Source organism: Canis lupus, chromosome 31 (genome assembly GCF_003254725.2).
Source record: "Canis lupus dingo isolate Sandy chromosome 31, ASM325472v2, whole genome shotgun sequence".
Classification (NCBI taxonomy): Eukaryota; Metazoa; Chordata; class Mammalia; order Carnivora; family Canidae; genus Canis; species Canis lupus.
Window position 1 is genome coordinate 36,283,360 of NC_064273.1, and position 22,055 is coordinate 36,305,414.

At 59.6% G+C, this 22,055-nt stretch overlaps 1 protein-coding gene across 1 annotated transcript in view; it reads left to right on the forward strand.

The window, feature by feature from the left end:
* The window catches only part of UMODL1 (uromodulin like 1), a 61,074-nt gene that overhangs the window by 15,696 nt on the left and 23,323 nt on the right, over positions 1-22,055 (forward strand). Inside the window, exons 6-13 of the mRNA XM_049104703.1 lie at positions 29-169; positions 8,857-9,111; positions 11,203-11,315; positions 12,375-12,594; positions 15,985-16,122; positions 16,612-17,184; positions 18,280-18,537; positions 20,263-20,375. Of these exons, the coding sequence (XP_048960660.1) occupies positions 29-169; positions 8,857-9,111; positions 11,203-11,315; positions 12,375-12,594; positions 15,985-16,122; positions 16,612-17,184; positions 18,280-18,537; positions 20,263-20,375 (1,811 nt within the window). The remainder of the gene's footprint in view (positions 1-28; positions 170-8,856; positions 9,112-11,202; positions 11,316-12,374; positions 12,595-15,984; positions 16,123-16,611; positions 17,185-18,279; positions 18,538-20,262; positions 20,376-22,055) is intronic.

Genomic DNA, 22,055 nt, shown 5'->3' on the forward strand with positions numbered 1-22,055 from the left:
GTGTCTCACCCACTCCTCTTGTCAATAGATGTTGGCGAATGCTTCCTCGATGATCTCAGTGCCTGCTCCGGAGGGGAGCAGTGTTTGCACATGGAGGGCTCATCCCAGTGCACCTGCCACCCTGATCCCCTGGCCTCAGCTCCCCAGAGGCTGAACCGCATGTGTGGAGGTGAGTGATCGGGGCTCCCCTGGTGGGGGAGGCATGGCTGAGGGAACCTTCTCAGCCTAAATGGTCCACAGGCCATCGTGTCTTGCAAAGAGGGTGTGACTGGCTCATGTTCAGAGGAGAGTCACTTCCAGCATCCTGGATCCCGTAGTGGGTTCGTCCTTGGGGTTAGTGAATGTTTATGTGCCGTCCACCGTGCTGGATGCTGGTAATAGAAACACGTGCAAATAGGTTGCAACTTTTGCTCTTGGGAAACTCAGTAGAGAACACAACAGACGCTTGCCAGGCGTGACGTGCAAGGAAGATGCCTGTATAGCTCACTGCTTGCGTCTGGACCCTTCCGAGAGTGAAGGGGATGTGATCAATACTTACACCGGGACCACAGTAGTGACCTGGTCTGTCCCTGTGATCCCGCAGTCAACCTAGACGACACCGACGAGCAAGTGCCTGGCTCTGGCCCAGGTGGGTCAGGGGAGGTGACAGGTGTATACCAGGTGTGGGGTGTGCGTGTGATGGGCTTCTACTGAGCAGTGGCTGCGTTGTGAAAGTGCTGCAGCGTGGGTCCGCGGGGGGCTGGAGTCTGGGGGCCGGAGGGTGGTGTGGAGGGGTGGAATCAAGGCATCCGTTGGAGATGAGAGCCCTGGGGACTTACTGATCAATTCGATGCAGGAGAGGAAGAGGGGGAAGGGGCAGCTCACCCCGTCCTGGTTGAACCGCGAATACGTGGTGATTCGCGGGTGAGTCGGGGCTGGCGAGGGTTGTTAGCCTCGTCTTGGATGATAGTTTAAACTGAGATGGAGGTGGAATTGAGGGTCCGTGCCAGGTGCAGACCAAGTTGGACATTTGGTGCTGGAGCCCCGAGAGGGCTGCGCTACACGCCTAACTCGGGGGGTGTCTGCATCCCGGGGTCGCACTTGGACTACGGGCATGACTGGGAGAAGGGAGGGGGCCTTGGCTGGGACTCCGTGCAGGTTGGGGTGCTGACAAATTGCCGGGGGAGGCAGGAAGCATGGCAGGAAAGAGCATCCAGTGGTCAAGGAGGAACCATCCTTCTCAGACGCGAACCCCAAGGAGGCTCAGGGGAATGAGGCTGAGCCCCAGGAGGCCTGGACCCCCGGGAGGGCCTTTTGCAAAGACGGGAGTTGCCAAAGCACATTTGTGTGCTGGCGGTCCTCCGAGAGGCTGCCCTTGGAAAGTCTTCTCCGCCTCCCCACGTCCCCCCACCCCAGCTGGGGATGACGGTCACCTGCAGTTGTTGGGGTGAACAGCTCAGCCTGCAGGGCTACCTGTCTGTAGGCAGCCGGGCCGCGGGTGCAGCTGGGATGCTGAGTGGAAGACGAGCAGTTGATGGAGGGAGCAGTGAGGGTCAGGTTAGCCTTCATTCATTCATTCATTCGTGCATCCATTCCCATATACAACACACTTTAATGAGTATCTGCTATGTTCCTCGGCGTCCAGGAGCCCTTGCTCCCTTGGTTCCCATTTCAGTGAGGAAGAGGACGCACATGTGGGCGAACACCAAATGTGGGGCAGCGGTTCAGGTGCAAGACAAAGGAGAGTGATGGGCTGGGTCTGGGGGCTGGGGGTGTGGCCTCAGAGGTGGTGACTAGGGGAGGCCCTGGGACATGGTGACCTTTGGGTGGAGACCAGAGTACAGTCTGGTCTGAATAACACGCCCCGCAGCGGCCCACCTGCTAACCCAGGGCCTGTGGTTGTCCCTCACGAGGCAGAAGGCACTTTGCGGATGGGATTAGCCAAGGGGCTTGAGCTGGGGGTACAGTGGTGGCTTATTTGAGGGGAGCAGAGGGGGCACAGGCTCTGGGCGGGGCTTTGATGGTGAAGGGACCACCGGCCACGGAGACTGTGCAGGGCAGGGCCTGAATTCTCCCCAGAAGTCTCCAGAAGGAGCACAGGCCTTCCCACACCTGCGTCTTCAACCTCTCACGTCCAGAGCCCTAAGAGTGAATTTCTCTTATTTTGGGGTCATTGGTTACAGAAACTTCGGAAAACTCCCACACAGAATGAGGTCAGGCCCCAGCAGAGGTGCGTGCGTGATGGAGTCCAGAAGCCAGGAGGCGGTGGGGACAGCGTGGCGAGGAGGGGGTTGGGGGTTGGGGACAGGGGGCAGGGCCAGGCACAACCCACCCGCACAGAGGTGATAAGGCCACGGGGATTCTTAAGTCTTTATTCTGGAAACTTGTAGACAGATCGAAGCCTAGAGAGGAGTGTGATGAAGGTCCGCTGACCCCCTGGGGACCCCTTTTGCTCCATCTCTGTCCCCATCTGCTGCCTGCCCCCTGCCCCATCCTTCTGAACCCCCTTCAATGTATCACCCCGTCTGTCACACTCCAGGATGTGACTCTAGGAGATGAGAGAGAGAGATTTTAAAAAACCCAAGTATCAGATCATATCATCCCTTAAAAACCCCAAACCACAGTTCCTTAAACTCATCAAACATCCAGTCTGTTGAAATCTCTCATTTCCCATCATCATCCTAAGTTTTTGACAGTTTGTTTGAGTTGAAATCTGGGGTTTCCCTACACCTCTCTGGTTCTCCTTGTAATGGCTGGAGGAGTCGGTGCCCCTTCACCCAGTGGGGTTTCCCATAAGCTGGGATCTGCCGATGGGCATCCAGGGGCCCTAATACCTGCATCCAGGGGCCCTAATACCTGTCCCCATTCTCTGGATTTTCTAACCCACAGTTAGCTCTTCCTTTAATGGTGCTGGATCCTACGCATCTGATGAAGCCAATGGATCCCTTCACAAAATGTTCCCAAGTGCATCAAGCATATGGGACGACAGAGCAATTTGACCATATCAAGACACAGTTATCAAAATCTCACGGCCCCAAATGGTGACACAACTGTCCAAAGCCACACTGTCCCCTTCCATCCCTTCGGTCAACTGTCCATTGCTGACGTGGCTGCTCTGTCTGCCTGTCAGAAGCCTTCAGAGAAGGGCATGCAGGTGGCATCATGTCCCAGAGACTCCTGCTGCAACCGGGTCCAGTTGCCTACTCTGGCATCATCTTCATAGAGGCCTTTCCCTGTCACCTTCCTTTCCCTGTGCGCCTCCCCTTAATGGCCCCAATTTCCCAGAGTACCTGCTTGCAAGTCCTCGTCTCAGGGCCTGTTTCTGGAGAGCCCAACCTGAGTTTGTACACCATGCACATCTTCACGCATTGATTAAATCATGCAGTTCAGCAGTGGTGAGCACAGATGATGCTCAGAGGGGTGCCACATCGTCCTGTGATATGGGACTTCTGTGGTTTCCGCCGGTACCCGGGTCACGAATGAAGCAAAGGTTACATTATATTAGATGCGCATGAAAATAAAGATTCTTCTTCTCATCTATATGCGTGGACCCCTGACGTCTGCCTCTGGTCTCCATCCAGGTTAATAACCCCTAACGTAGAGGCACCTTCAGATTCAGATTCAGATTCAGATTCAGATTTGGCCTTTTTTTGGCAAGGCTCCTTCATACGCCATAGGTTGCACGTCCTATTTTTCCACAATACGGTGTTGTCTCTGCTCCTGCGGCCTTCGTGGCAGGAGATGAGCAAGCAGGGCTTTGCTGGGACTGCCCTCTGAGTAAGACAGGGCTCTGGAGAGCACACAGGATGACCCGACGCACCTGTGCTCAGGTGCGCTCTGCTGCTGGGTGGAGAAGGGACCAGAGGACCAAATCCCATCTCTCCTTCCTTGGTGATGGAATGTGGAGTTTTCTGTGAAGATGAGCCCAGCTGCAAAGGTTATGTTTCTCTCCCTCTTTGCAGGTAGGACTCACCTTAGCTGGTGAGATATAGTGGACGCTTCCATGGGAGGTGAGAAGACTGCGTGAGGGTGCTGGCCCTGCTGAGATCAGGGTGGGCACGGCGCTACGATGGCCAAGGCCCCGATCACCATCTGAGCCCCATGGTGGCCTTGAGGTTAGACCCTAGGGATGGAGGAGCAAAGACAGAGCAGAGAAGGAGCTGGGCCCCGGGTGCCATAGACGTTCTCCACGTGAGGGGTTCACCTGTGGGGTCCGGCCTGCTCCATGTGCAGCAGCCGATCCCACTCTGAGTTGGGGCAGGGCACAAAGCAGGGATGCAACAGTTCAGGCAGGGTGCCCGGAGCAGTGGCTGGTGATGGGACAGTGGGCGTGGTGGGGACAGGCACCGGCAGGACAGCAGGGCATGAACAGGTTGGGCAGGAGAGGAGGCGTGGGTGGCCTCGGCACCTGCTCTCCAATGGCCCGGCCGAGATCAGAGACAGCCCACTCCTTGTGGCCACGAAAACTTGGTCTCGTCATTCTGGAACCTGGTTTATTACTCTAACAACTTCTACCGACAGAGGAAGGTGAATGCCCGTCCTGGTGCCCCCAGAAGACTGTTTTTATTTTTATTATTTATATTTATTATTTTATTTATATTTATTATTTTATTTTTATTATTTTATTTTTGCTATTTATTTTTATATTATTTATTTATCTATCTATCTATCTATCTATCTATCTATTTATTTATTTATTTATTTATTTATTTATTTATTTATGCTAGGTTTTTAAATGTTATTTAAATCCTGCTACCGATACAACTTTGCATCCTGCTTTCTTTACTCGCCATTATGTCACATAAAGTTTTCCGTGGGAGCGAATTGGGCTTCATGATAAGGATTTCCGATGGTTAAGTCATAGAGTGGTCCCCCTCAGAGGCAGGCTTGCTTTCCGTGGGGTCACTCACCTGCGGTCAACCGCGTCCTGGAAGCAGATGATCCTGCTTCTGATGTGCGGTCCGGATGTCGACAGTAGCCTAACGCTGTGTCACAGCGGCGCCTCACCTTGTCACATCGGTATTTTTGTTATCTCCTGTCATCATAAGAAGGGTGAGGACAGCGCAATAAGATATTTTGAGAGAGAGAGAGAGGGAGAGAGAGAGAGACCACATTCACGTAACTTGCATTACAGTATATTGTTAGAATTGTTCTTTTATTATCAGTGGCCGTTGCTAATCTCTTACTGTGCCTGGTTTAGAAGTTAAATTTTTATCTTAGGAATCTATGTGGGGAAACACATGATGTATGAGGGTGCGGTGCTCTCCGTGGCTCGGGCATCTGCTGGGGGCCTTGCGATGTATCCCCCCACGGGTAAGGGCGACCTCTGTCATGACCAGCTATGGCAATGATACGATGCTCTTAGGTACTTTTCTCAAGGGATGGGGGCAGTTAGCTTGCTCCCAACATTTTGCCATGAAAACTAGAACTTTCACTAACATTGTGAAGTGGTTATAGAGCTTATTGTTTTTTTTTAATTTTTTAAAAAATTTATTCATGATAGACACAGAGAGAGAGAGAGAGGCAGAGACACAGGAGGAGGGAGAAGCAGGCTCCATGCCGGGAGCCTGACGTGGGATGCGATTCCGGGTCTCCAGGATCACGCCCTGGGCCAAAGGCAGGCGCTAAACCGCTGAGCCACCCAGGGATCCCTATAGAGCTTATAGTTATCACTGAGTGCGAACTAGATGTTTATAAGGGGACAGAAGGGCGAGGACCCTCCCTTTGTTCATAACAATAACACAGCCAAGAGCCGCTCAGCACTTAACTCTCCTGGGCTTTGAATGAGCAGTTTACAGTCTTACCTTATTTAACCCTTAGAACACCCCCAGAACGGGGAGCCCCTGGGGGGCTCAGTGGCTGAGCGTCTGCCTTCGGCTCAGGTCGTGATCCCAGGGTCCCACCCGCATCGGGCTCCCCGCAGGGAGCTTGCTTCTCCCTCGGCCTGTGTCTCTGCCTGTGAATAATAAATAAAATATCAAAATCTCAAAAAAAGAAAAAAAGAAAAAAACAAAAAACAAACGCCCCCAGGAGGCATCTGCCCTTACTGTACTCATTTTCAAAAGAGGAAGTCCAGGTAAAGGAAGGTCACCGGTCGGTACGAGGTCCCCAAGCTGATTCTATGAGACAGCCCGGTCCCTGTCCATCACCGGAGGCGACCTTCCCAGCCTCCTCTGGCTGGAGGGCGCCTCCGATTCTGGATTATCTGTTCCTGATCCAGAGCCGACGTGAGGCCTCCTGCGGGGACTCCCCCATGGCCATGCCCCTTCTTTCCCACATCCGAGTGCCGGGCTGGGGGTTGACCAGCGCTCTGGAGCAGTGGGGCCTTTTCTTTGCTGGTGCAGAGCGTGACGGGGGTGACGATATCAGGTTCTTATTCGCTGCCTCTTCCCGCTGATGGGGTGGAGGCTGTGAGCTGATGCTGGGACCTGCGGGCTGGTCCCCAGCGTCCCTCGAGGAATGGGAGGTGTCCAGGGTCCGTCCTCTCCCACTGGAATCTTCCATCTCACAGCAGATGAAGCTCCTTGGAGGGAGGAGTCTTGTCTCCTGGTCTCTGCCAATGAGTCTCTGTACTTGGCAAGCAGCAGGCACTCAAAACGGTATTTATTGTCAATGCATGAAAAGGCATGTTTGAGGGTCCCTGGATGTTGAAGAAATGCACCTGCCAGCCCCACTTCTGGCAACAAAACACTCCTCTGCTGTGCTTCATGACACTGGAGTCGGACCAGACACCAGCACCACCCTCCACGCACAAATGTGCCCACAGGGCTTCGCAGAGAACCCCCCGCCAACCATCCTACCTCTCCTGTCCCGTGGCCTCCGGGGGAGAGTCCTGTCCCATCAGCGAGCGTGGAAGGTGGGAATACAGTACTTGAGAATACTCTGGCGAGCAATCTGATAGGCGATCAGGCTCTATTTACAGTTAGGGACGTTGCCAGCCACACTGCGCCATGCTACTCGAAGTCACGAGTTGCAAGTTTCCTTCAAGATAAAGGGTCTCTCGAGGGCGAAACATCACTAGGAAAAGCTGCACCCTGTCCCCTCCCCTCCCCCCCGCCGCCCTCACTTCTCTTAGGCAGAAAAGACCAGGGAATTTTCCAGATCAGAATGTCAGAGTGAATCCCAGCCGCGCAGCGCTAAGGGGAGCAGCATATGTTTTACATTTAGAGGCTAATGTACATGAGCAATCTGCTGGAATGGTTGAGAGGTACAGACCCCGTGGAAAATACAGCGCAAGTTTCAGATGCTTTTCTTGTGAAATTAGTCATCCGCTTAGCGACATGCAGGGCAGCTGGATTCTTGCACAAAACAAAAGCCGTCAGAAATACCTCACGGTTCCCGCTTGCTCTTCCAGGAACACGGTCTGCTTTTAGCATCAGGTGGAACTGTATTCGAGGTCGCCCTCTCTCCCTCCGACGCGGTCTCCCTCCCAGCTGGGACCTAATAGCCACTGGCCTCGTCTCCCGAACCCGGGGGTGGGCGAGGGCAGGGCCGTGGGCGGTCGGGGTGGTCGGGGCTGGTGAGACGCGGCCGTGCAGCTTCGCCCGTGCTGGTGCTCCTCACCTGCCGTCAGGCTTCTGAACACGGGGTGCTCCGGATCGATGGCGGGAGTCCCCGGCATCTCTACCTTTATAAGGTTCAGGTGCCACGCTGACGGGTCCGGAGCAGAGGCTGAGCTGAGAGATCATGGGAGAGGCAGGACCCCCCAGGAGCACCCGAACTGCTTTGCCAGCGACGGGTCAGGGTTGCCCGGAGCAAACGAGGGCCCAGACCCGTGGACGCAGGGAATGTGATGTGTGTCACCCAGACCAATGTCAGGTCCTGGATCTGGTTCACGGCTGCAGGATGGGGGAAGGCCTCAGGTGCCCTCAGATCATGCAGGCATCCTGCATCCTGAACATTCTTTTCCGGGACCACATTTTAAGAGGAGTGTCCTAGCGGGCAACGAGAAGGCATCCTGCACCTGGAGGACGCAAATCCGTGTCACAGGAGGACAGAGGGAAGGAGTAGAAGGACGATTTGCATTGAAAACATCTCCAGGCCTGTCCCGCAGAGGTGGATCCGCCTTCGAACGTTAGAGGGCGGCTGACGGGCAGCATCGGAAAGACCTCGCGACAGGCGGCACCGTCCCGCAAGTAGCTGCCCCGAAAACTAGTTGGAGAAGGGCCCAGTTCCCGGAGCGCAGACCAGGTGCCGAGAAGCACAGCACCTGACCCTGTCACAGCTCTGCAGGGCACACATCCGGAGTGAGGGGTCCCGGGCCCACGGAGGCGGCGGCAGGTGTCCCTCCGGAGGTCCCGGGGGAATCCGTGTCGCGCAGGCGCATCCTTGACAGGTGTGGTCTCGATTCCCGTGGATACACATCCAGTGGTGGGATTGCTGGATGCGACGGTCACCCTAGTTTTAACATTTGGAGGAGCCTCCACGCTGTTTCGAGAGCGGCTGCTCCACATTCCCACCAGCGCGTTATCTCCCGTGGTGTTGATGTCAGCCGTTCCGACAGGTGTGCGGGGCACCTCCCTGATGACCAGTGACGGCGAGCGCCTTTTCGTGTGTCTGCTGGCCACCTGGATGTCTTCTTCAGAGAAATGTCTGTTCAGATCCTTTGCCCATATTCTAATTGGATCGAGTGTGTGTGTGCACGCGTGTGATCGCTATGGAGTCGGATGAGCTCTTTACACATCTTGGATATTAGCCCCTTACCAGGTATTTGATTTGTGACTATTTTCTCCCGTTCTGCAGCTTGTCCTTTCCTTTCGCGGATGGTTTCCCTCGACGCCGAAGTGTTTTTGTTTGAGTTTGCTGTGGGGCCCACGGAGGGATGTTGCTTTGGTTGTCTCTGGTGTCTCCGACCTCATTCACCCTCTGCCTCCACAGACTGCCCTCCCATCCGGGACTACGTGACCCTCAACGTCACCAGCAGCAGCTTTTGGGTGTCCTGGCGTTTGAATTCTTCCCTGCACCGCACTTTCCACGTGCAGGTCTACAAGGGGGAGGAGCTCCTGCAGAGCGCCAGCACCGCGGGGAGGACCCTGGAGGTGGCGGGGCTGGAGGCCGGAGAGCTGTATGGGGTGAAGACCAGCTACCAGGCGTGCGGGGGCAATGTCACCGCCACGTTGACCGTCAGAACAGGTAAGGGCACCCACACGCGCCCTGCGTCTTACCTGAGGGTCTGCGGCTCCACCTCTGTTGGCCCCGAGATTCCCATCCTCTTTCGTCATCTTCTCAGGGCAGGGGCAGTCCTTCCCGGAGGGGCTGTGGGGGCTCCGTGTCCTTTGAGCGGTGCCACGGTGGCCGTCTGTGGTCTCCACGGCTCCTCTCACGCCGCTACATCTCGTCCTGTTCCGCGGGGGGTGCGGGGGCCCATGCTCACACCTGAGGTGATGAGGTGAGGAGCCCACCTTCCCGGTTTGAAGGCCTTCGCAGTCCGAGAGGGCGGAGCAAACAGTGTGATTAAGCAAAAACAGCAGCGATGGGCGCGCCCTGAAAGGCCTTTTTGCAGCACCGACTTCACAGGGCTGCGTCTATGCGTTCCCGGAACCGGAGCCGAGCATCACGGGGCATCCTCCCGGACCTGCTTCATTTCCCGCATGAGGCCCTTAAAAAGCTAACGCGGTGCCCCCTAGATCGGCCCGTGAAGATACTTTCTTTCACCCAAACAGGTTGTAGGTGTGAACCAGGGATTCAGCTCTGGAGAGGGTGGCTGGTGTGGCCCGGGCGGTGGGGGAGGCGGGGATGGGGCTCCGCAGGTGGCTGACCTCACCGCCCCTCCCCATGACTGCATCTCCTCCCTGCCTGGCCTGGGCGTACCTGGGCGGGGACAGAGGAGCTCCCAGGCCGGTCTGGGGACAGAGCACAGAAATCTCTGCGCGGGAGGCCTTGTGCAGGGACGAACGAGGGATGGAATGAGCAGGCCTTTGAGGACACCGTCCTGCAGCCTTTGGGAGCCGATTTGGGGCCTGCCCTTGCTGAATTGTCACAACACATAGAATGGGCACGCAGCGGCCCCCCCACCCCCAGAGCCCCAGCCATGAAATGGGCACAGCTTGGCACACGAGGCTTCCGACTTCAGAGCAGGACCCACGTCATCTTCTCAGTCTAGGGTCCAAGTACTGCCGGGAGTAAGTGAGGGAGCACTCGGTTCCCTAGGTCGTCGGGGAGTGAGGGCAGACCCCAGCTCTCCCCATCCCCTGCTTCTGCTGACCCTCCCTCTGCTCCCTCCCCAACTCCTCTCCCATGGGACATTCTGAGCATGTCTAGATGTGCAGGGGGGGGGGGCTCAGCAACCCATGCCCTCAGGAAAGTTCCAGAAGACTCCTGAACCGCCAGCCTCTTCTCTCCTTCTCCGTGTTGTAAAAATGTCTGTTGCGTGCACGCTGCTCTCTTAAGGAGCTTGGTTCACGTTAAAGGCTCTATCGAGGTAATTCGGCGTTAGGAGGCGGTGGGCGTTCCGGTCACAGTGGCTGCAGAGCCTCACAGAGAGTCTGGATTTCGGGGGCTCAGGTGGACACTGACCCCCCCCTTCCCAGGAGGCTCTCGTTGTGGGCAGGGTCAAGGCTGACATCACAGGGACACTTGGTGCCCCGAGGACGGGAGAAGGGCCAGAGAGGCCCTGATCTAGAAACGCACGGGGTACAACCCGGTGACAGTTCCGCGGCCCTCGTGGCGCGTGCACCCAGCAGGGATAAAGGGCGCATCCGGCTCACGGCCGTTAGGTCGTCAGAGAAGCACACGGAGACGCAGCAGGACCTGCTTGGATGTTGGTTTTACTCTCGGCGATGAAAGAGACACGCGCTCCCCGTCCCATCCTACTTCTCCCGGCTTTGCTTATGGCCAAAGAGAAGGGGTGCCTCCCTTGCCGGGCGACCCCCCCACCCCGGTTTGCCGGGGACAGTCGGTTCCTGGGATGGGACTCTGGGTGCACACGCTTGGAAAGTCCTGGGTGGACAGGATGCATTGGGTACCGGGGCCTGGTGGCATCCGGCGTGAGGACCCGGCCGGCTGTGTGCGTGGACGACGCGGGAAAGCCGCAGCCACGCGGGGTGAGGATGGCAAGAGGGGCCTGCGGACCGTACGTGTGCCAGCTGATCCAGGACTCCTCCCTCCATCTATCAGCAAACAAATGTCCCCTCAGAAGAGGAGACTTTCTGGGGAACAGTGACAGCAAGGCGTGTGTGACGGTTCATCACCGATTTTGGCCAATTTGCGTTGTCGCTGTTGCAGACGCCCGCGTGTTCCGAGTCACCGTCAGGGTCCTGGACCACAACGTGACGGAGGAGCTGCTCAACCCCGGCAGCCCCGAGTACCGGGACTTTTCCCGACTGCTGCTCCACGAGGTAAAGCCAAAGTGCAGACACGGTGCTGGGGGGTGGGGGTGGGGGTGGGGGGTGGAGGGGCGACTGAGCCAGACAACCGTGCGTGCTGTGCCAGCCCCTTCTCTGTGACTGCGCACGAGCACGCGTCACCCCAGCCCAGATCCTGGGCACTGATTACCCAAGTGCTGCCCCTTAGGGGGGCTCCCCTTAAATCTGGATACGGGGCCAAACGGTCTGTGAAAAGCTCTGGTTCAAGTGCGCCCCCGATGGTGCAGCTGGGTTTTCTGCGGAACCTTCCATCCAGGTAGCCCGGGGCATCTGTCTCCCTGCTTTAGTGCTGGGGCTTCACTGGGGGGGGGGGGGGGCGTTTACCAGGGGTCACGGCATCCACCCTCCCCGTGGCTAATGAGGGGGCAGCAGTATGCAGCCCAGGGGAACCAGGCCAGCGGCCAGGGCTGTCTCCCCTTGGGTGACAGATGAACCTGGGACCCAAGTGACTTGCTAAACCACCGAGAACCATGAATGGCCTAAGATTTTATCCTGCCCTCAAACTGATAAGTTAGCCTGTTCCTGTCAGTGGGAGTGTCTCGCGTGTGTGCGGGGCATGGTGTGTGTGGGGGGCAAGGCTGGCCTCCCTCGCTCGGCATGCTGGCCCCGCATACTGGTGGCCCCGGTGTTTCTGGGGGGGATACAGCCCATGAGGGGCGCAGCTGCAAGTAGCCACTACATCTCTCCATCTGTCTCACACACACGTCGCCTGCACACCGATTTCCAGGGCGCACAGTGGTTTGTGCGTCTTGTGCTCCGTGACAGGAAGCCCAACTGTCGTGGTGACTGGGATTCTCACAATCGTAGTGGGGACCGCGGCTGTCCCTGGGGAGGCCCTGGGGGAGGTGCGGGGGGCCAGGTGCTCCTGTCTCTTCTTGGCCCCTAGAGGCTGGTCACCGGACACCTCCTCTTGGTCACCAAGGGGACACATTCTGTGCACCATTTTGGGGGGTCACACGGGCCCTGCCCAATGGTTTTGGAGACGCTGGTGGAAGCATCTGCTCTGAGTGGCTGTTGCCTCTTCTCCACTAGGTTGCAAACGCCTTCCCGCCAGCGCTGTCCGACCTGTACAGGAGAGGCAAGCTGAAGGTGCGCATCGTGTCTCTCCAGGCCGGAAGCGTGGTGGTGACGCTCAGGCTGCTGCTTCAGGACCCTGAGTTCCCAGTGGGACTCTCCACGCTGGCGCCCATGCTCCCGCCTCTGTGGGCGAGCCGGGTGTTCCAGATCGACCCGCGGGGCACACGCGTGCAAGGTCGGTTCTCCTCTATACCCGAGCCCACTGCCGCCAGGCCCCTCAGAGGCCCGGCCACGCGATTTCAGGTCCATGCGTATTTATCGTGAAAGATCGATCAAGTGCATGAAATTCGAATCCTTATTCTGTGTTCCTGCGTGGGGGCCCACCTGCATCCCACGCTTCTTGCTCCGGTGGGAGAGGGACCCCAGAGCCTGGGGCCCAGAACACGAGGTGGGACGGAGCTGGAGGACCCGGGAGGGGAAGGGCCTTGGGGGCCGCCGTCCCCTGCGCCACCTGCCAACCGGCCTCTAGTTCCTTGGCCTGAATGTTATGTAATTTCACTTCATGTTGCCTTGAGGCAGGAAGTCGTCGATCAGGGGAGGGGGAGACACCTTGGGACAGACAGAGGAGGGTGGTGGGGAGACGGAGAGGAGAGAGACAGTCAGATGTAGGGGTAGAGAAGAGAGAGACAGAGACACAGAGATACAGAAACGGGGATACAGACGTAGGGAGAGACAGAGATAGACAGAGACAGAGATAGGGAGAGAGCAGAGAACAGGCTGATGTGTGAGGCAGGGATGACGTTCCCCAGCGGGGGGTCCTCAGTTGCTCCCTCAGTTCCACCCAAGGCCAGACCCGAGCATCCCTCAGGGGAGCCAGCAGCCCCGAGTGCTGCTTCCCGGCCCGGCCCTGTGCACCAGGCGTTGGGTTACTCTTGCTCCTTGCCCGCGGGTTGAAGGGGTGGCCTCCCCGCACCCCCCCAAGAAATGTCCACCTAGAACTGCAGATTTAGTTTGGAGGAAGCGTCTTTGTAGACAAAATTAAGGTCAGGATCGGAGATCGCCCAGGATCGGGGGAGCGCCCTACAGGAGAAGATGCAGAGGAGGAGAGACCCAGACACAGGGAGGACGGCCGCAGGGAGACCGAGGCCGAGGCTGGGGGCCACGAGCCCAGGAACACCGGGAGCCCCAGAGGCCGGAGGAGGCAGGGAGGATGCTCCCCCTTCTGCCCCGAGCCCCAGATGGGGCCCCGCCGCCCCTGGATCCTGGACTTCGGCCTGTGCAAGTGTGAGAATGAACCCTGTTGTTTCGAGCCAGCTTGGGGGCTCGTGAGGATCTGGGAGGGGAAGAAGAGGCAGAGGAAGAAGAGGCGCCTTCGTCGCTCATGTTCTCAGGGTGTCAGCAGGTCCCGTCAAGCGTCCCCATGAGGTCCCATGAGGTCGCCCTGCAGGCTCCTGGAGGCCTCCCGGTGCTGGCACCCCCTTCCTGCCTGGTGACTGGGGTGGGGGCGCCCGGCCCCGTGCAGGGTCTTGTGACCCAGCGACTGCTGCTTGTGTCACCAGAGCCCCGGGCCCAGCCCCCCTCGGGCAGGCAGCCCAGGCCCCGGGCGGGGCACCGAGAAGCGCACGCGTGGCCGTCCTGCGGAACGCCAACAAACCGCAGCACGGAGGGCTGCTCTGCTCGCGGCTGCACAGAAATGCTATTGTTGGCGCCCTCGGAGCATTCCTGGGTGGCTCGGGGGCTCTCGCCTCCGTGAGTCAACATGTCCCAGCAGCGCGGGGGGTCACGTTGTCATGACCTCAGCTTCCCCCTGAGGCCCATCTGTCGTGGGGGGGTCAGTGGCTGGCCACGTGTCCTTGGTCTGCCTCCAGGAGGGCGTGCCCCCCGCTGAGCAGCACCCTGTTGCTCCGAGCCGCGCCCTCCGGGGCCGCTCGCCCTCCCGCAGCTGCAGGGCCCCCAGGAGCGAGCCCTCCCCCTGCACCCCGAGGCGTCTGGTGGATCCAGAAGGTGCCGAGGCCCCCTGGGCACTCTCACTCCAGACCTGCCTCCTCCCTCTGGACTGGAGAACCACCTGGCCTGGGGCTCTAACGCAAGACGAGACAAAGCGTCCTGCCTCACTCGGGCTTGCTGGCCAGCTGCTCCGGCGGGGAGGCCGGTGAATCACCGTGGCTAAAAATAGCCGCCAGGTGTTCAGGGGTGGGAGCCCGTTCTGGACTGCGGGGCTCTGCTCGCTCATCCCAGGTCCCAGCCCCCTCCACCCCCCAAAACCCCTGGAGCTGCCTGCAGGCTGTGGAGGAAGTGGGGCAGGGCTCCAGGAAGGCCCGGGGGCGGGGACACAGGGCCCTGTCTGGGGGGGCGGGGAGGAGAGGGGGCGGTGGGAGGTGACTGTTGCATCAGCTGATGAGCCCTCGGGTCTCAGGGAGCTGTTCCATGAGCTTCCGTGAAGATCACATGAAGCAAAATTGAAAACCACAGGACGAGAACAGCCCTTGGCTGCAGAGTTTTCTCCGCATAAAACCGAGTGTGCGTCCTGTGTCATGACTTAAATATGGGCGAGTCTGGGCTCCTCTGGCCCAGCGAGCATGGTGGAGCCAGGGGAGCCTGTGACGGGCCGGGGCACAGGGTGTCGCCAAGCCCAGCCCAGCCCAGCACCCCCAGGTGGGCCCCCGGCTCGGTCCCCCAGCAGAGGCCACTCCGTTCTGAGCCACCTTCTCCCCTGGGGCGGGAGGGACAGGCAGGCAGTGATCTGAAGATGGATTCGGGGTGTGGGGAAAGCTGTCCCCCTCCCCTAGCCCGGCTCCTCCTCGCCTGGGATGCAGCTTGAGATATTTACTCCTTCAGGTTTATCATGCGTGTCACATGTAGCACTTTATCAGTCACATGTCAAAGTGCACGAGACCATCAGATGTTTCCCTGCGAGAGTGGGGGTGGCAGTTCCCCCGGGGGGGCGGGAAGAGGGGGTTGGAGAGCAGAGGGGGCCCCAGGAGCCTTGCTTCACGGGTTGGCTAGTGCGGGTCCAGGCTGCCGCTGGCTGGAAAGTGCCGGCTGTGTTGGGTGTGGTGGGTGAGCAGGTGCTGGGGGCCCCTTACCTGACGCTCTTCCTTCGGCCCACAAGGGTCAGCGCTTCCCAGTGACATGGGCTCTTTGGGCTTCTTAGTGTTCAGGACCGTTCCTCCGTGCGTCTCTAAGAGTTCCGGTTAGATTTACCCAGATGCCTCCAGGCTTGGCTAGTTTTCTTTGCTGAAGAGCTAAATATTAGGGGGATGTTGGCCCATTGGTGAAGAGGGGAAGCATCCTGGTTTTGGGGTCTGGAAACAGAATACACAGGAGAAGAATATATTCACACCAGTGGGTGCCAAGGGCTCCAAAGGGAATGGACAGTCGCTAATCTTTGCCCCCAAAGCAGCCAGCCGGCGGTGAAGGTTGTCGCAGGGAGATGCGGGGCCTGCGGTCTAGGTCACAGACAGGCTTCCGGGGGGCGGGGAGCCCACCACCGACCCCGGCCTTTGCCCCTCGACTGCTGGCTGCGGAGGTGCTTGCGGAGAACTCAGCTCCGTTGCTGTTTTGCCTTGTGAGCAGCCTCCGGCCGTTACTCAGCAGCTCGTCCCGTTTCTCTCCCGCCCCGCAGACTGGGACGAGTGTGCAGACAGTCTGGGGCACGACTGCTCCCCCGCTGCCCAGTGCATCAACCTCGAGGGCTCCTACACCTGTCGGTGCCGGACGGCCAGGGACACCAACCCCGCCCGAGCGGGCCGGGCCTGTGAGGGTGCGCCCCCCACCCCCACCCCCGGGACCTCCTATCCCATAGCCTCTCTAGCACCCACGGGCCACTGTCCCGCATCCTTCCCTTATTCGTGTAACGTAGGGCACACCGATGCCGGTCATCTGCACCGAGCCCTGCGCTGAGCCCAGATCTAGAGAAGTTGCCCCATTTCCTCAAGGGCCGGGTGGATTCAGCTGCAAGAACAGGGGCCCCGTGCTTATGTCCTGGCTCTGCAGCCCCCCAGCTGGAGTCCCGCTCGTGGCACCTGAGAGCTCCCATTTATCCAGTGGAGAGGCCCTGCCGCCCCCTCGGAGAGCTGCAGACACGAGCCCCACTAGACATTCGTGATCCCATCACCCCCAATGAGACAGCCTTTGTCCCCACTTTTGGGGCCCCCCCGGGAGGCTCTCGCTCATGGGTGGCATCTGGTAGGTTTTGCTTAGCGTCTTTGGACCAGGTGTCCCCTCTGAGAGTGGATGTGTGTCTCAGTAGGTGACACGGTGAGCCCCACGGGAGGTGTCCTGGCTCCGGCAACAGGAGTAACAGCCCCAGTTCTCGGCACAGAAACAACAGCCCTTGACCGGGAGACTCCCGCCTTGTGGCCCAGCCCTGGGTACCCAGGGGGCACACCCGCAGCAGGCCAGGCCCAGACCCCAGGCCTGCCACCCAGGAGAGGGGGCAGCGACGTGGTGAAGCAGGACGGGAATGGCACAGGCCAGGGCATGGAGGAGGAGGTGCCCAGCATGGCCCCAGGCTTGGTGACAGGCCCACCGACAGCCAGCGGGGCTCCCGGGAACTCCCATGGCTCCCCTCCTGGGGCCATGAATGTCTTGCTGGACACCCCTGGATGGTTGTCAAGAAACTCCAGCACAGAGCCACCCGTCTGGCCCACACCTACTGAGGGCCCCGCAGACCACATCGAGTGGCACGCCGGTCTCCCCACTTGGAGAACACCACCAGCGCCCCTGGACCCCACAGGGCCACAGAACATGCACCCTGGGCCCTCCAGCTCCCCGGACCTGCCTTCAGCCCTCACCCCTGAGTCTCTGAAGCTTCCGTCCTGTGGTGAGTGCCTCGGATGGCGTGTGCTAGGGGGCCTGTGCCCCGAGACCCCGGGCACACCGGGGAACCCTTGCGTTCCAGTTGGTAAAGGCTCACACGGTCATTGAATCAAAGACCTTTGAGAAAAGTCAGGTGTCTTGCTCATCGTATGGCTGCGCCAAGTGGGGCACAGCACAGCCCTGTCCCTGGGGGTGGCCTCTGTCTTGTTAGGACTGAAACCTGGTCCCTGTGCTTTCTCCAGTCCTCCCCTGCCTGTCCCCAAGCCTTCTGGTCGCCCATCAGGAGCAGGAGGTCGGGCCCAGGAGGAGCCTGTGGGGTGCATGTGTCCCCTTAAGCACTGCAGAGCCCCCCCCACCCAGGAGCATTTCCACGCCTCCCCAGCAGTGCAGAAGCCCTGAGCCCTAGCGCAGTCCCCTGCACCGTGCAGACCCCCTGGCAGTTCTACTGACAGCACACAGAGGGCTTGGCCATTGCCAAGGTCCTGGGGCAGCACCGTAGATGGGCGGCAGCCCCGGCCGTGAAGCTCCCACGCGGCATCCCTGTGAGCTCACGGTGCTAGCCCGACCCCGGCTTGCCGCCAAATAGAACCTAAACGTAGCTCCATCGGTGCATCTCCTCTGCTGAGTGTTGCACGTTCCAAGACTACACGGCAGGCCCCGTAAGTCAGTACCGTCGAGCCCCCCCGGGATCACCCTGCGGGAATGGCTCCGAAGCCAGCCATGGCCACCTGTGCTGGCCCCTCTATGAGTCTGCTCAGGGGTGGTGGGGTACCCCCTCTGGAAGAGCCACCCAGCATCTGCTCAAGAGGTTTGCTTTGGGGAAGACCAGGGACCTCAGTGGCAGAGAGAAAACCAAACCGGAAGGGGCGGGAGGGCTGTCCGAGGGAGCCTGGGGCTCAGGGGGCCATCCAGGGACACTGTACCACATGCAGGGCTAGCGGCGGGTTCATATGACTTCCTTGGGCTGGTGTCTGCCGATGCCCTCTCCTGTCCCCAAGCCGTGTATTCGATTTTAGGGTTTGGTGAGGCTTCTCCGGTCCTCTCTCCTTCAATCATTGGATTGCTTTTCATTTGCTCGATGCTTATGTCCACTTGCCAGATCCCGTCCCCATCGAGAGGGTCACCATCTCCAATGTGACCAGCACCAGCTTCCATGTGGCGTGGGCGGCGGACCTCGCCCGGCACCCCACCTTCCAGCTCACCGTCACCTCCACGCGGAGCCCCGCGGTGCACCTGGAGACCCGGAACGCGAGCCTGACGCTGTCGGGCCTGGAGCCCGGCGTCCTGCACCTGGTGGAGATAGTGGCCGGAGCGTGCGGGGAAGGAGGTGCCAGGGCCCGCCTCAGAGTGAGGACAGGTAATGAATGGGCTTCAGGGACGCTCGTGGCCACTTGTTCTCAAAGGGAGGGAACAAGTACGTGAGAGATTTTCAGCGCGTTCAGGTTCAAAAGAGCCAGTCATTTGCGAGCGGCTGGGTTTCTGCCTCTCCGGGGCCAAGGAATGCAGCAGGGGGCAGACCGCGGGCCACGCGGAGGCGCAAAGTGCTCAGGACTCTGCCCGCGGAGGTGGTGGCCGCTGGCTGCCCCGTGTCCTCGAGGGTACGTGGCAGGAAAACACGCGTGGTGCTGGTGTGCTGAGCGTCACGCCCTCCCTCTGATTGCTCCCGCTCTCGGCGGACCTGGACTTGGCTTCTAAGAAGGACGGATAGACAGGGGACATGAGACAGTTGGACAGCTTGTCTGTCCCCTCCCGGCCGGGGCCTGGTGAGGTGGCGTTGGTGCTGGTGATAGTTATGTGTTCGGACAAATCTTGTTTCTCCCCCTTTGCACCCATCGTCCAGATACTTCCCTGAATGCCTAAGTTGCTCAAACAGCCAAGGGCTGGCTGACGTTGCAGATGGGTCCTCAGGTCTTGGGCAGCTGTGTAAGGGCTGACGCAGAGTGCTCCAAGGTGGGGTGCACAGCCCTTGGGGGTGCCAGTAAGAGGAGCTTTCAGCTTCTGTGTGCGTCCTTTAGGGTACCGATGAGCTGTGGACCGGGAAATCAGAGGGAAGTCGGTGTGTGAGGGCGTCCTCCGGCAGGTTCATGGTGGGCTGGAGGAGGGGCGGTCACTGCCGGAAGGCCTCACCTGCTGGAAGGAGGAGCCCCCACCACGGGCATGTGACCTGTGTCGGGGCGGGTCCCTGTCCCTTCTCACCTGTGCACCTGTCCTGCTCCTGAGGCTTTTAGATCAAGCTGCACACCCCACTTGTGGCGTCTGGACCCGTGGTCCTCCGGTGCAGCGATAGCCATGACCCCAAGGACATGGGTGTGGGGTCATCAGGCCATGCGTCCTGGGATGGCTTTGTGGTTTGTGCTAGGCCTGGGCAGTAAGCTGTGGGGGCAGCACTCTCAGCCCCGCCGGGAGAAACTTGGCCTTGCCTCCAGCGCCCGGAACAGCAGGCACCTGGCAGGTGCATCACAGATGTCTGGTGAAGGACCAAACGAGGTGGCTGCCGTGCTGGATGCCACCTGCCAGACACCATGGTGTGGCCAGGCGATGTTGCTGGACCGCATTTTTGTACCAAGGCCTCCTGGAAGCCCCACGTGGACGGAACAGATTCCCATGGAACAGACCTGATGCAAAAGCAGGGACCACCCTTAAGCCACGGAGAGACGGTGCTCTAGGGGGAGGGAGAAGAGGGTCAAGACCCCTGGGCGCTGTGCCGTGGGCTGCGGGCTCTGGCAGGGGCGGGGCAAGGCCGCCCCACGACTTGATTTGCCCAGGACATCCAGGTGGGCCCCTGCGGCCTGGGCATGAGAGAGCCTCCTTTCCTTCTCGAAGTTGTCCCTGCTGGTAAACCACCTGGGCAGCGTGTGCGTGGAGAGCCACATGGGGGCGGGGAAGAGGGGGGCAGGGGGCCCAGAAGCTTCTCCGTCTGTGCCCCGGCTGCATGCCGGCGTCCTCTGGGGTGGCTGGGCTGTGCGTGCGCGTGCGGGGCACCACCAGCCTCCGGTGCCGTTCTTTCTGGCCGACGTGAAGCCACCGAGCTGCCGCTGTCACCGTTCCCAATGCTCCAGACGGGTTTGTTCTCTGTCCACAGCGGCCCAGAAACTCAGAGGCAAAGTCAGAATAGCCAATGTCAGGTACGTAGAGTCCTTCGGCAATGCGAGCAGCGAGGAGTATCAGGACCTCCGGGAGCGGTTCCTTACGATGGTGAGTTGGGGGGGACCGTCCCTTCCTTTTCGGGACGTGCACGGGGGTGCGGACAGAAGCCCAGGCACAGCCACGCGGGACGCGGACGTGTAGGTGCCGGGACCCCCCACCTCCGAGGGAAGCTCCGTCCGGCGTGGTGCCCGGCGTCCCCGCCGCTAGACCCATCGGCAGGTGGGGGACACACCTGGGCCCCTGCTGCATCCTCGCTCGGCGCTGTTCGCTGTTGGGCCAGCTCCTTTACGGCGGTGGGACCCCGTGGAGCAGGAAGCCCGGCGAAGAAAACCTTTTATAAGAAATTGAGATCTAATTTCACGGTCCCTAAAATCCATACTTTACAAGGGCTCCGTGCAGCGCTCTGGGCTTTTTCTGCGAAACTGCGCAACAGTCACCGCCAGTTCCAGAACATTCCCGTCATCACCCCGAAAGAGGCCACACCTGTGCCCATTTGCAGTGACTCCCCCCGCGCCCCGGCCCTGCCACCCCTGCCACCCACTAACCTGCCGTCTGCCTGCCCCGGGTGTCGCGCGTGCACAGAATCATTACACGCGTGGCCTGCGGCGTCTGGCTTGCTCCCCGGAGCCCCGGGCGGCCACACGGAGAGACCACGGTCCGTGCACCCCTTCATCCGCTGATGCGCGTGGCGGTGCTTGCACTTTCTGGCGAGCGTGAATGAAGCTGCTGCTCCTTTTTCCTAATCTCGCCGGCACCTCCCCCGCCGCCCCATTCACACTCCCAGGGACAGTGGTGGCCGGGATTTGCTGCGGCTTGATTCCCCTTTGACGAAGAGAGGATGCGCTGGTCCCGATCCCGCGGTCTCCTGGACGCAGTGCACGTCCGGGTCCCCGTTAGCTTTCCCTCCCCGCCGGGTTTAAGACCCAGGAGAGAGGGTTTGGAAGCGCCACCTCGAGGCGGAGGGTGCTCGCCCCGTAGCCCGATGACTTGGTTCTGTTCTCCCCTCCAGGGTGGAGGAAATGGGTCCCGCTGGGGCTCCTCGGGGATCTGGGATCCTGCCTTATTTGTCCTGGGTCCCCAGCACCCGGCCCAGTGCCCCTGTGCGTGGATTCAAGAGTTGTCAATGGTCTCCTGTAGGTTCCGTGATGTTTGCACGTAATACTAAGCAGCAGCGCTGACCATCGGGCCACAGGGCCCCGGCGGCCACGTGCGGCAGCCCCAGATCCGCACACATGTCTGCACGCATCCTTCCTCCCCCAACCATGTCTTCGCTCGCCTCTTTCTGGGCACCGTTGTTGATTTGTCTAGAGTTTCAGGATAGCAGATGATTGTGCAGCTTGTCACTCATGTAGGACAGCTTTTGGGAGGTTGTGGGTTAACGTGGCACCTTGTTCCCGTCACTCCCTAGCGTGGAGGCTGGAACTTTGCTTTGAGACGGATTTGAAAGGCAGCCCCGAGGGCCTTTAATCCAACCGCATCTCTGGAAGTCCCAGATGAGAGAGAGAGAGAAAGAGACAAGAGCTAGCTCTTCCAGTGGTAGTGATGGTGGCCCGGTGACCGGAGGTGACAGCAGATTTGTCACCTTGGATGTCCCAACGCTGAGAAGTGAATCCATGAGCCTGTGCCTTGAGCCACCACCCTTCACGGGGTCCAGATGAAGACGAGGTTTTCTGGGAGGCCAGACCCCAGAAGCACACGTTCCCATAGAAGTCTAGTGCTGTATGGACC